The 14,849-nt window shown below is 31.2% G+C and overlaps 1 protein-coding gene across 11 annotated transcripts in view; it reads right to left on the bottom strand.

Annotated features, from left to right (window-relative positions):
• Window positions 1-653: 653 nt before the first annotated feature.
• Window positions 654-14,849, bottom strand: part of LOC143223589 (uncharacterized) — a 42,245-nt gene continuing 28,049 nt past the window's right edge. For 8 of the 11 annotated variants that reach the window (XM_076451723.1, XM_076451725.1, XM_076451728.1 and 5 more), the window contains 2 exons: window positions 12,729-12,852; window positions 654-1,706 (listed from right to left, as the gene is read on the bottom strand). In XM_076451723.1, the coding sequence (XP_076307838.1) occupies window positions 739-1,706; window positions 12,729-12,852 (1,092 nt within the window). In that variant the 3' untranslated portion in view covers window positions 654-738. The remainder of the gene's footprint in view (window positions 1,707-12,728; window positions 12,853-14,849) is intronic. The other 3 variants (XM_076451732.1, XM_076451726.1, XM_076451731.1) reach the window with 1 other exon arrangement.

Raw genomic sequence — 14,849 nt, 5'->3', positions numbered from 1 at the left:
CATGAAGTAATAGATATATCTCCATTTTGAAAATCCTAAACCTTGTATGATCCATGTGTATGAATATTTTGCATTGGAAAGGAGTATTGTATAGCTTTTCCAAAAGCAACCAATTTTTGGTTATGTCACACTACCTATGTAACTAAAAAAAATGGTCCAAATATAATTCTTATAAACTGTTCTACCACAACTTTATACTAACAATGTTTATCATGCAACTTTCTGGCTTTTACATTCAGTATACTCAAAATACATTAAATACAGTATAATCAATCCTCCATGTACTGAGGTTATTCTAAGCTTCTATGTTTTACACATGATTTGAGTGTAAATATTTTATCAACTGGGGAATATGTATATTTTCTAAACACTTTGAATTAACCTTGTTTTTTGGGACATTTTAATTTCTACACCAAGTGTTACAAGTATCACAAATATCAGTTTTGTTTTATTTAATATAGGTGTTTCTGTAAAGTGGTTTGGCACACACAACTCAGATAAACAGTTTACATCAACTGCATGTGAATTCATGTTGTTGTTTTTTATAATTAAATATTTGGGTGTACAAAGTTAACAATAATAAAGCATATCTTAAGTAAGAATTATCTAATGTTTTTCCAATTTTAGCTTTATCATAAACATTTTTTCACACATAACATGTTAATGTTGCTTTTATTATTGTGCATACTTTGATGTCTTTCCTCAGATTAACTCTGTGTAAATTCTCTGTGGCAGACATTACAATAACATAGGTTTTTTTTCATTGTGAATTTTCTGATGTCTCTTCAACGAAAATTTTCTAGTAAAATCTTTGCCACACATGCTACATCTGTATGGTTTATCTCCACTGTGACTAAATTGATGTATTTTTAGAGATGAATTTCTTGTAAATTCCTTGCCACAAACATCACAACTATATGGTTTTTCTCCAGTATGGATTACCTCATGTTCTTCTAAGTATTTTTCTCTTCCAAACGTCTTACCGCACACAACACAACTGAACGGTTTCTCTCCGGTGTGGGTTATCTGATGTCTTTTTAAAGACGAGCCTTGTGCAAACTCCTTTCCACAGATATCACAGCTGTATAGTTTTTCACCAGTATGGATCCACTGATGTTGTTTTAAGTTCTTCTTGGTTGTAAGGTCCTTGCTACATACCCAACAAGTGTAAGGTTTCACTCCAGTGTGTCTCCACTGATGTTGTTTTAAGTTTTGTCTAGCATTGAACCCCTTTCCACAGACACTACAAGTATATGGTCTCATTCCATTATGTAAGGACTGGTGCTGTTTTAGCTTATACCTCATTGTAAATATTTTACCACATATACCACAGCTGAAATATCTCTTTTCTTTTTGCACTGTTTCATCAGTTCGGAACTCTGAATTATCCACGAAACTTTTAACAGAAACATTATAATTGTCTATTTGGTGTTCAGGCTTGGTCTTCTGATTTTCTTCAAAGTTTTTATACTCTGATGTTTTCTGACAGACATCAAACTTACCTTTTGCTCTCCTATTCCAAGAACTCTCTTTTGAGTTACTTCCACAGGCCAATCTGTCTTCAACGAGTCTTCTTTCATGCTCTGTTAGGTGTTCTTTCTGATTATAGCTTTCTCTGCACACATCAAACCCATACAAGGATATATGGATGTTACATGAAGTATCAATTTCAGGTTCTCTGTCTTCTTCACCTCCACAGGAATCTTCTTGTGCAGAAATAAAATAAGAACAGGGTTACTTCTCAAATTTTTGTTTAAACAGATGCTTGCATCTACAGCAAAAAAAAACAAAAAAAAACTGTCATAATTAATTATAATAATTGATAGTTAGCTTGGTAAGTTAGATGCTCAAATGTACAAAAATACTGAAAAATCCAAAATAACATAAATCACAAAAACCAAAAAATATCTTCACATTAAACAACAGTGACATTTTTCAGTTTTTTTTCATTTCATATTCACTGTGATATTTGGAAAGTAGTTTTTATGTGAGAAACAGAACAAATAAATTTGGTACAGATATATGGAACAGTATTTAAGGTTAATTTATCATTTTCTGTAGATTAATAATCTCTAACAGAAATGTTAACTGAAGGCAGCATCAGGTATACAAGTACAATAACTGCTATTCTGTTGATATAAGTGGAAGTTACAGCATTATGCTTAGCTGCAATGCTAGAGCAACAGTTCAGAAAACCAATTGCAAGACCAACACAAGATATTAATCAGATGCAGATACTGTTGTCAACAGACTAATTAAAATGGCTCTATAACCACTTCCTTCAATATGAGCAACATCAAATGGATGGCAACTACCTGTTGTAAAAAACACAAGAGGACAACATTTCCAAAGTCTTCTGTCTTTTGCCTGAACCTGAAAATGGAAGACATTGTCCGTTACTTTTGTTTGTTTTTTTCACAACAGGCAGTTACCATCCATTCCAGCTTACCCAATATGGATACTCTGCCTAAACAATGCATCAAACAACACTTTCTTCATGTTTAACCACCACAATTCCTAAATCTCAAATATGTTTGACTAATTGTTACTGGAATTTGTAAAGACAGATAGACCTGTTGCCCTGTTTCTGAACTAGAGAAAGCAAATATGACAGATATTCAGGGGATTCAAGGAGGGATATGTAATAAGTAATTTTCAACCTGTCTCATAAAATACACATCAAAATTAGGAAAATTACTCTCAGTAAAAGCAGAAGAATGCATAACATTTAATTTAGAATGCAAGAGTTTTTTGGGAGCCAAAGGTGAGCTATGGATTCAAGCTGTAATGATTGCCTCTGTGGTGTATATTTCATTGCTTTACTTGGTCAAATAATCCTTGGGAATCCATGTTTTTTTGCCTCATACACCATTGTAATGTAATATTTAATATGTTTACAGAATGGATGTAACAATCCAAATTGATGATGACAACCCTGAAAAATTGTTCATAATGATGCTTCCTCTGTAAGATTTCTGGAAATATATGGAATGTAGTGCTAAGTTTTTTTTTTTAAGGATGTATTCAAAGCATTTCAACCACATGTTAAATGTTACATACTAAGTAATGTTTCTTTTATTCACATGCACTTTATAGCTAATCTATAATTTAACTTGAGCCTAAAAAGCATTTAATATCATGTTGTCATGTCTCATCACATGTACAGAAGCAACTTTAAAATAATTAGCAACCTAGAGTGGACACTATTAGAAATCATATAAAAAAATGTGCAAGGTAAGGTAGGTGGCATAAACATGTCTGGAAAGGAGATTCAGTTTGTACAGTGAGTAGAGTAAAAACATATATATATATATATATGTGTTGTTATAAATGTGTTTATTGTTTTAGGCATAATTCCAAATCCTATAACAGACTTAGGCAGAGTAGAAAACAGTCCCCATTTACCATGTAAAAATATACTTTCAGAGTTGAAAGAAAATAAATCCAGTTGTTACCTAACATAAAAATATGAAATAAAATGTAAAAATTTCAATCATTACAACTGATTTCTGTAGCTTTCTATAAATGTTGATCCAGAAAGAAAAATAATTTGTTTATACAAAATATTCTAATTTTAGAGAGAATGCTATTCACTTTGCATTGTCTGTTGAGTAATGGGATAACACTATCACAAGCAAATCTCTTGAATGCTGGAATTATTGTTAATAGATATTTGGATTAAGATCAGAGAAACTTTTTCAAATCAATTAAAGTACTCTTTTCAATATACAGACATAATGACAAAAGAATGTTTATTTTCACTATCCAAATTTGACAACACAGGTGTTTGAGTCTATTCATAAAGAATTGTTACAGATAACATGTAGCAAGATCTAGTTCCCATGAATATTAGTACTATCTCAGAGATGCCAACTATTTCAGATGACTGAGCATAATGATTGTAGACAGAGCTCTTTCACAGTTTTAGTCCTTTTAGATTTGCCAGAAACAAGACAATCCGATGAACGAGGCCTCTTTTTTCCATTTTGTGAACGATCACATTGGTGTTTCTATGCCGCTTAGAAAACGAGAAATACCCATCGACACGAGAGCTGATTGGCTGACAAGCACTGATAACATAACTATGGATTTCCCCACATACCCAGTATGGAGAAGCACCGCACTCAAAATATTGGTAGATGTCTGAGATACAAATATTTTTTATTATTTCAAGCACAAACATGATTATTGCAAGCAGCCCTTTGGACTATGTCTTTTATTTATTATCAAAATTTATTTGTATCTCACTAGAAATTTTCTTTTCACCCTTTTCAAGCCCTGGGGGAACAACTTATCACTTTATTGTATAGGTCTATATAATATATAATAATTTGGGAGTTTCAACAAGTCATAATATTTGTCTGTACGAGCGTATAGTCGTAATGTATATAACAAAATCGTAATGATTACATTTAAATCGTAATGGTTGGCATCTCTGCTATCTTGTACTCACATATCACTGATAACAATTACTGTTACAAATATATGTTCACCAACATTTCATTTGATTGTCAATAATGAAGGCATCTGAAATTCAAGGCTTCATTTAAGAAAGTTGATTTGGTCCTGTATAATCAACACCATTCTCTTCCCTCAAGTATACAAGATAGGGTTAACTCTGTACTAATATTAGTTAATAATAAAGCCAAACATATTAAAAAACTTATTTTCCTACTGTGAATAATACAATAATTACTGAAAAAACTTTTCATTCTCTAATAACACTACCAAGCCTTAAATACTTTATATATCAATTTTGTTCTGAATACAACCTTTGGCATATTTTTTACAATATACAAGTAAAACTGAAAATAATAATTTGTAAACTATTAATAACACTACAAGCAATTAACAAAAAATAAAATGTTTATGTACAGATATTTACTCGTAAAAATTATCTGTATCTGCACTCAGAAATAAATCACTTATGCAGTGATACAGAAAGTTTTAACTTGAAAGAGGTCAGAAAAGTTTATTTATGTATAGTAGAATGCCAAAGGTTATCAATTTTTTTGTGATTTTATAAATTCAAAATCATAAAAAAATAATGAAATGGTGTTTCCCAGATTATATCATCTGATAATATAAGAAAATGAATAAGAATCTAACCTGCTTTTAAATAAACTAAAGCATTGAATACATCAGTTATGAAAGCATAAAATGGTTTAAGCATGCACATCTACCATAAAAGCATTTATTGAAAGATAGAGTGAACTTAATTTAAAACTAATTGTAGCAGTAAATGAGTTAAGTACAGGTTCACGTACTTTTCCTGTTATCTTCAAGCAACATTTATTACATTACTATAAGACTCATGGAAAATTTAAATTATAGAGAATTACATATTTTATATATACTGATCACAGCACTTTAGTCAAGTGAATTTTTTCAGTGATCAAATCCTGAGTTACACAACATATTTATGTAAGTATTATGCAATGTATATTGAGTAATTCTGTATGAGAATTATGAGCTTTCTTCATATGTTACAAACTTATAATCTACTTTCCTTATTTCTCAGATATTAACTTTAAATAGTCTGTATTCTCTATGTTTGGAACTAGGCTTATGTTTTTTTTTTACTTGATTGTGTGTAAATTCCTTGTCACATATAACACAACTGTAGTTTTCAAACACCTTGAAGCACTACACTTTTTCAGACAGTTTTCCTTCCAAATTCTTTACTGTACACACATCACAAGTTTGAAGTTTCTCTGAACTGTGGGTATTTTTCTGGAACACAGCACACATGAAAATTTACCTTGTTTAATTTTTCTGGGTAGCTACAAGTTTGTTTACTGATGATCTGTGTGCAAATGTTTTACCACAAAGTACATCAAAACTGTGTAGCGTTTCTCAGGAATGAACACTCAATTTTTTTCTAGGTTATCTTTCTTCTAAATCATTTGCTGTGTTGTTATTTTCTACTTTGAGTAACTTTATGTCTTTTCAGAGGAAAACTTTGTGTAACTTCCTTGCCACAAATATTACAACAATATGGTTCTTTATTCCCACTGTGAATATTCTGATGTTTTAAGGAAACATTTTCTGCCATACACACTACAATTTTATGGTTTTTCTCCACTGTGTCTAACTCAATGTACTTTTAAAAATGAACTCTAAGTAAATTCCTGCCACAGACATCACAAAAGTATGAATCAACTAGTGTTCCTTTATATAATATTTTCTTAGAAACATCACAGTTGTGCAGATTTTTCACCTGTATGAATCCACTAATGTCATTTCAAGTTCTTGTTTGTAGTTAACTCTGCAACTTATCAGACAACTGTACAACTTTTCTCCAGAATGAATCCTCTGATGCTGTGTAAGGCTATATTTCCTGGCAAACAATTTGTCACAGATGCATAGTTTTTTGTACAGTTTCATCAGTTTGGAACTATGTATTACACCTACAGTTAACAGAAACATTATATTTGTTCATCTGGTGTTCAGATTGTGTTTTTGTATTTTCACACCATACTGTTTTCTGGTAAAAATTAAACTTTATATTTTCACACCCAGCTCTAAGTTGAAAGTTATTTCCATAGTGAATTTTCTTGTATTTCTTTACATATTCATCTTGAACTAAACATTTTCCATACATGCCAAGCCCGTTCAAGGATTTATTGGTGTCACCCAATAATTCAGCTTGGATTTCCCCCATCTTCTGCATATTCAAAAGAAAACTGATGTAAAACAATTCCAAGTTACAATAGCTTGTTGAACTTTCTTGGATGTATTTTAAAATGTTTAAATGCAATAAGATATTTAAAACAAAAAATAGTAGCGAGCTTTATAACGAAAATTAGAAAAACATACAACAAAAAGACACAAAAAGTAATGAACTGTTCAACATCATAACATGTGTAATATTGAAGAAAGCGAAAAGGTGACAGGATATAACAACTATAGACATTAAGTGTCATTGAAAACAACTTGTAGAAATAACTAATATTGTCAGAAACCATACACATGGCTATTAAAAGATGTCATCTACATGAGAGTGTATATAACAGTTGTATACCCATTTCACTTTATTAATCTTACAATAAAACTTAAAGGCTTATAAAAAAACAATTTGCTCCAGTTAAAAGTAATCCCTTTATTCATAGCAAAAAATAAGAATTGTTTCCATAACTTGTGTTCAATTTAATTAACCATGAATATTGCACCATTCCAAAAGTAATTTATTTACATAAAATCTTAATTTGATAGAAATGTTCACACCATACAGGTGAGAGGAACATATAGATAGAGACTTGAACTTAATACATATAGGAAGAAGGAAGAAAATATGATAAAATGAGGATTGTATACTAGGACTGTTTTGTACAACGTAACCAACACCAACACAAGAAATATGAAGTGGATTTTTTGTTCTATATTCAGTGCACTGACTCATTACTAGACCGTATGATAGAGGGCTAAAAAATGAAGTCTGATTCACTAATACATAAAAGCAGAGTGAAATTTAACAATCGTCATCAGACAAGCTTCTAATCAACAGTATCCCTTGATTGTTATATTGTATCTATATTTAGTGTAGTAAAATAGGTTTTTCCAATTTATAGCAAGGAAGTAAGACTAAATACAATTAAAAAAACTCCAATGTTAAAAGTTAGTAACATAGGGAGGTATTTAAACTTAAACTGCAATAAAAAATTACTTCTCTTGTTCCTTTTATATATTTTTGGCAATAAAGCCTCAGCTGTATAGTAGTCTTTAGTCTGCATGGTAAGAATTAAAGACTTAAATTACTAGTAAAGTATTTACCAAAAAAAATAAAAGTTTATATAGTTCCCAGATTAGACTTTCTAATCCTCTTCTAAAAAAAAAAAACAGCTACTAGAAATTCTTTAGCTCAGATAGAACAAAAACTTTAAACATCTTTTAATTTGTGTCGTTTTTGAGAAGCTGAAAAGATTTTAATCTCTGAGATCAAGCCATATATTTACCAAACATACAACTAAAGCAAACAGTAGATTATTGTTCTTGAAAAAGATGATGAAAGATAAGGTATTAATTAGTCATTACACTCACGTATTAACATTAACACAGCTGTCATCACAAAAGCTTGAAAATGCTAACTGTGTTTCTTAAACTAATTAGCTGAGACAACTAGTAAATATTTTATTGTGTTAAAACGTTATGTTTGCTTATTACTTTTAATAAACAGTAACACTATTTGCCTCAAATATATTAAAACATTCTGTATTGATAACAATTATATAGTCAAATGGGACTGATTTTATTTCAGTTTTCACACAATTTTCTCAAAAAAATATCTGCTTATTCCAGTGTATGGATAGAAGTTTGTGAAGATTTAGGCTTCTTAACTACCACTAACTTCAAATTCTTGTTTATTATCATGTTGTTAATATTATTAAAGAATACACCCAGCTACGTGTATTGGCTTTGTGCATTGAAAGGTTTTTCTCCTGAACATCACAGCTTTCACTCTGTAGATGACAATATTCTAAAAGGTCAGTTTCTGGGTGTTATTTCAGAATCACAAAGCTATCCTAAATGGTAGCTCTACAGATGAAAGTACTCATTCTGATTGGTTTATGGTTTCAGGTCACAGAGCTGTTCTTAACACACTGTTGCTTTGCAAACTTTTCTCCTTCTGTGAAATACATTCTTTTGGCCTGACTTTGTTTAAGGAGCATTTTAAGAGCCTGGTAAACACAATTTGCTTTTATGTGCAAGCCAAAAGATAACTTATCACACAAATATAATTCTAAAACCATTTTGGTATGCCCTGGGAAGGAGTAGTTATTTACATGTTTTGTTAATGTGTAAATGACCTTATGTATGTCATTTCTACCAGTTGCAAACAAGTACATATACTCTCATTAAATACTTTTAAGACACAAATTACAGATAAACAGCTTAGAAACATTGTGAATAAATCAATGACTTTTCACAAAGGTGTTCTACGCATTATCTATTCATGAAAAAATGTATTGAAAAATAACTGAAAAAACCCTTTAATCTCTTTGAATTACACATACGACTGTCAACAGAATCTATAATATTTGTTTGTCTTGTATGCATAAATATATTATATACTAATATCATTCTGAATGATTATACAAATAGATAACATGCAATTTACAGCCATATCTCTATTCTGGTAAAACATAGGGAGAAAAACACTATGATATCACCCTAGTTTCTCAGTCATCAGCAATACTTACTATTTATTATACCAATGAATAATTTTTTTACTTTAATAACATGGAATGCATATGAAAATCTTTATAAGTACGTAAAATAGCATTACTGATGACACTTTTAATTACTCTATTCAAAATGTTTTTTATAGTAGCATACATTTCCAAAGCAAGCTTAATGTTTTCTTCAATGGAAACACTGTAAAATAACAACATATACAACTTTTACACAACTTACCTTGTGCAGAATAATTGATGTTCAAACCTTGATGAATTTAAATTCAAATAGAAAGAACATGATGTTGTTGAAAAGAACTATGTATAATTGTGGTTGTCAGAGTAGATACTGGAACAGGTATAAGGGCAGAAGGTATCACTCCAGTAAGGGCCAGACCACAGGGAACTGCAGCTAAAGGGGTGAAATCAGAAACCAAAAGAAAGGAATTCTGGTTTGGAAATGAATGGTAAACACATCTATATGTGATGTTCCCAGCTGAGAACACACCCAAGAAAATACCAGTGGAAAAAGAGACTACTCTGTGGGAAGAACCTGGTTGAGTCAAGATCAGCCACCAGATTCATAACATGAGGAATATGACACATCAAGATTGCCACATAGTGAAAATGAATCAGAGACAGAAAACACAGAGATCTGAGTTTGGTTCCTCCTTATTTGATTATGCCCCAAACAACAGTGGAATAGCTGGAATGAACCATAACCACTCACCCCCTCAGAAGTAGGAGAGAATGATATAGAGTCTGACAAACTGCTAAAAGTTCCTTGATTTTGAAAAGAGAAAGTAACCTCCTCAATGAACCATCAACCAGAATTTTCTGGCAAATCAAGAACCCCCAGAACCCACCAAGAAAGCATTGGTAAACAGAGGAATGAGAACCCCACACAAGGCCAGTCCTAATTCCAAAGGAAATGGTAATGAAATGACCCACAGGATCATTGGAGAAGTTCAATAAGCCAAGAAGATCCACTGAATGGAATGCATGTGAGCTCAATCCAAGGTAATGAGAATTTACAAGGAAGCCTATTTTGTAAAAAGGAAGAAAATCTTTGTGCAGTGAGAAAAGGAAGGTAGAGCCATTCAAACTGTCTACCCCATATTCCTGAACTGAAGAAGAGAAGGCTGTGCACAACAGAAACAGGAATTAAAGGACCCCCTACCCTCACTGGAATAATATATTTAGTAGAGTTAAGGATGGACTTCTCCAACAAAATCAGAGTACCCTATCTGATTAACTTCCTGAAAATGCATGCAGATTGATTGGTTGGTTGTTTAGTATTTATTGGCACAAAGCAACTGGACTATCTATGCCAAAAAACAGGTGAATAGTAAAAAAGTAAAATCATTAAAATATGTAAAAGGGATTCATGCTACAACAAAACATAGTCCAATTTTCAAATTAAAATCTTAAATAGAGTAAAAAAGACCAATGGCCCTTAAAAATTTAAGAATGCAACTGAGGTAGACAGTGTCACCATCACCAATGGCACTGTCCAATGTCAAGGGTGAACCCACGGTAAATATATGTTTAAAATGGTGCCATCACTCTCGATCGTAATGACAGCATAACAGTAAAATGTGGGCTACTGTGACTGAATGTCACACAGACCACATACTGGTGCATCAGTAAAAGATAAAAGAAAGAAATGAGTTAAAAAACTGTGACAATGCATAGCCTAGCCTAGCCTAGTATCCAGAAAAACTGAATAGAAGTAGATGATAGAGAGAAATGGGCCAGCTGGTTTTAAATATTGACAAGAACAGAGTGAGAACTAACGTGAAGCAATTCCAGGGCCGATAGTGAGCTGAAGCAAGTCATAATAAATAGTACAGTTTGTGTACTGCATAGCTTCTATGTGATACAAGGCAAGAGAAATGACATACAATTCAGCAGTGAACATTGAAACTGTAGAGGGGATTCTGCATGCAACAACTGAATCACAACAAACCATGGCAAAGCCCACAGAGTCACCTGATTTCAAACCATCTGTATAAATGGAAATGGAAGGATGGTTTGAAAGATGTTTGGCAAATAGAAGGCAATACTTCCAATTGGGAATATCTGTTGCTAGTATTTTCTTTTGGTTATATTTCTACTGTTGTGTTCAATCTTGGGCTTCTTATTTTAGGAAGGACACTGAATTGTTGGAAAGGGTTTAGGAGGAATAGTAGCATGATACCTTGGATGAAAAGATTGTAATATGAGGAGAGGTTAAGATCTCTGAATTGCCTTCAAATATGGTGAAGACAGTAAGTTTAATGGATGAATTTATAAATATATGAATGATATGGGCTGTCTTTGAAAGCTTCTGTTTGTTTCTGTTAGCAGTTTTAGTTTAATTCACCTCATGAGACAGCTTGGATGGACCAACATGTCTACTGTTGTCCCTGAATATTATCTTATGTTTTTGAAATCCTGTGCAGAAAGACAATAGATCACACTTAACAATTTTACAAATATGTGTACATGCATTCTTTTATTCTTGAATACAATTTCTAAATAACTGGGATTTACAAATGAGGTCAGGTATTTATTATACTAAAATATGTTCTGTACTGTTCTTTCTCATTGTATATTAATGTGTATCAGTGTCTACTTTAGTGAAGTTCAGAAGAGATGTAAAAGAGGTAGTAGCTTTAAATTGGGGAGTGTACCAAGCTTAACCATATTACAGAAATTGAGCCAATTGTTTATCATTGGCTGAACCCGAAACACTAATAAAACTTAAAAACTAAGAAATATTTTGGCAGGAATTAAAACGTTTCTGTTTACTAGACAGGAAGTAAGAGATCATTAATTCTTATGTACACAAACATATGTAGGTATATGAATTACAAATTTGTCAACTTCAAAAGTTCACAAACTAATTTTATTTTTAACTTGCCCCCTTATGTACACACAAAATATTAATACTGAAGAGTTAGGTAAAATAAAGTAAACAAAATCAAAAGAATGGACTGTGTTAAAAACAGCAAACCCAAACCTCTGACAGATGTTAATTTGTTATAAAAAAAAAAAACAAAAAAATGCTGCACCAATTGAAGGGATCCCCTGGTGAACAGGCTACAATATGGGATATAAAATGACTCTAGGTTTCGGAGGTGACTGAAGAAGTAGGACCTACATTGTGGTGGGGATACACCATCTATCAGTCTTAACCTTAAAGAATAATTAAATATTGAAGTAAAATAAAGGAATTGAAATAGAAATTTTGGGATGTTGTGGACTTGAACACCCACATTTTGCTCTCCTAATTTACATATGTATATATTCCATCTGTGTATTCCAGCCTTATACTTCTGGTCAGACAGTCTTTACATACAGGCTTGAATGAATTATGACAAGTTGTAACAATAAAGCTTGTTAAATGATATAAGGAAGTTATTCGGTATTATAAATTATTATGATACCAAAATGTAACTCAGATTTCAATAACTAACTTTGATAAACATGAAAACAAGACATTAGTAATCAAATCAACAACTTATAGTCATTATGAGTCAATAAAGAATTGTTGGTATTAATATTATGTACCTTTTCTATCAGTGTAACTACTAGCATTAATTTCAATGATTGAATCACAATCGTGTTGATGCAACTGTTCTGCAGGTTCTCTTTCCTCTTTCTTCATAATAACAGCTTCAGGTGAGACACCTACCTAAAACAATAAAATGGTTCAGAACTAATATTAATCATATTTAAATAACTAAAGTATTAAAAAGAGTAACGAAAATACAGTTCACATTGTAATCAGACACATACATTAGGAAGAGAAATTTGAGAATAATATATCATGAAATAACATTACTTCAGATGCTTGTCAGTCAATTTACACAATTACAAATACACTTTAATTTTGTACAAAATACTAAAAATTAATTTGGTTGAAAACTTTGCAAAGGATACAATTTAGGGCAAAAATTATTTAATATAAAATTTACTGCCAAATGCAGATCTTGAAACCATTTTCAATATTTCAAGTGTGAAAGAAGTTACTGAACACAAACTTAATTCAAAACCAGTTAACATAGGTTAATAAGACAACAATAATCAAGTACTCTAGTGTATAAAATTATCAGTTTACAATAGTGAGTTGTTCTATAATAAAGCCTTAAATGCAGTGAGTAATGTAATCTAAAGAACTAACATAAGATACAGCAAGTTACAAGTATAAACTATTTTCACAGTATAAATTTCATTTGGTATAATTAGGCTCTCCTTATATATAAAGAACAGGATCTTCAAAACAGTTCTTTTTTTATGCAGATGTACATTATTATATGTACCTCAAACTAAGTTATTTAACTTGAAACTGTGCTCCTAACCTATTCTATCAATAGCATTCACTTACATAAATATCCTCTTTCTTTTTTAATGTTGTTGATATTTATAAAAGCATAATGGATATTTATAACAAATCAAAACAACATTATTTACTAGCTTCAGCTCAAAGATGGTGCATTCACGGTAATATAGCCATGACTGACTTACACACTACACGAGAGTTTAACAGACTTCACTATTAAACTTTCAACCTTAAAACACAGGAAAATTTGTAAATTATCAAAACCATTTATGTGCATTAAAAATAGTTTTTAATCACAATAATGAAACACAAAATGAAATAATTATTCAAAGATAATTTTTGCAATCACATATTTTTCAGTCATGAGTAAGTGCTATGAAATTATAAAGTACTTATATTAATTTAACAGAAATAGCTCAGAGAGTTTTAGCTTTTGCCTTTCATTCATTTAATTACTTACATATTTGTGTGCGTAAGCTACAGAGATGACGCTGAAAGAATAAACTGTTATATAGTTGTAGATTTTTGAGTATTATTTTGTATTAATATTAACCTTTCTAGTGATTTGGGTTGAATAATGAAAGAATAACTAGATTTAGTAGCATTGATAATGAAATTGTAGGGTTAAAGTTTTAAATCAGAAATGAGTGGTGTAATCTGAACAACAATGATAAAGTAAGTTTAAGATCTGTAACAGTACTTTTAGGCTTAGCTGTAATTCATCTTATTGGTAAATCATAAAAGAGGTTCATCATATTGTTTTATTAAACATGTACAATCTGAAGACTAATTAATTGTATCTTTGTGTTTCTATATTGTTTCTCCAATATAGAAGTCGTGGCAGTTATCACATTGTATTTTATAACTAATGTTGGTGTGATGTTTGTCAGTGTAGTTTTTACATAGTATAGACCTCAGTTTTATGCCTGGTTTTTGAATAAATTAGGTATTAACTGGAATGTCATATTTTGTTACCAGTTTTTGCCAAATGTTGGTTATTTTTCTGCTGATGTTGAGAATATATGGTATGCTGCATACCATATGATAGAGTATTATATATATAGAGAGGAGTGGCTTTATATGTAAAATGTGAGTTATATCCTGTTGAAGTTTAGGACATTAAAGATAACAACAAGGAGATTGAATTAATTTGGGTTTATATTAGTAAATATAAAGGGTGAAGGCTTTTAATGGAAATTTATTACAGACCACAAGATAATACAGAGAAAATTAATGAGAAACTTCACAATAAGATAAAGATTTCAGCTGTTAAAGAAGTCATAATTGTGGGTGATTTCAATTTCAGGCTTATAGGGTTGGGGAATGCTGGAGTCAAACCATGAGGGAGA

This window comes from Tachypleus tridentatus, chromosome 8, assembly GCF_004210375.1.
Source record: "Tachypleus tridentatus isolate NWPU-2018 chromosome 8, ASM421037v1, whole genome shotgun sequence".
NCBI lineage: Eukaryota > Metazoa > Arthropoda > Merostomata > Xiphosura > Limulidae > Tachypleus > Tachypleus tridentatus.
This window is presented reverse-complemented; position numbering and strand designations above follow the sequence as displayed.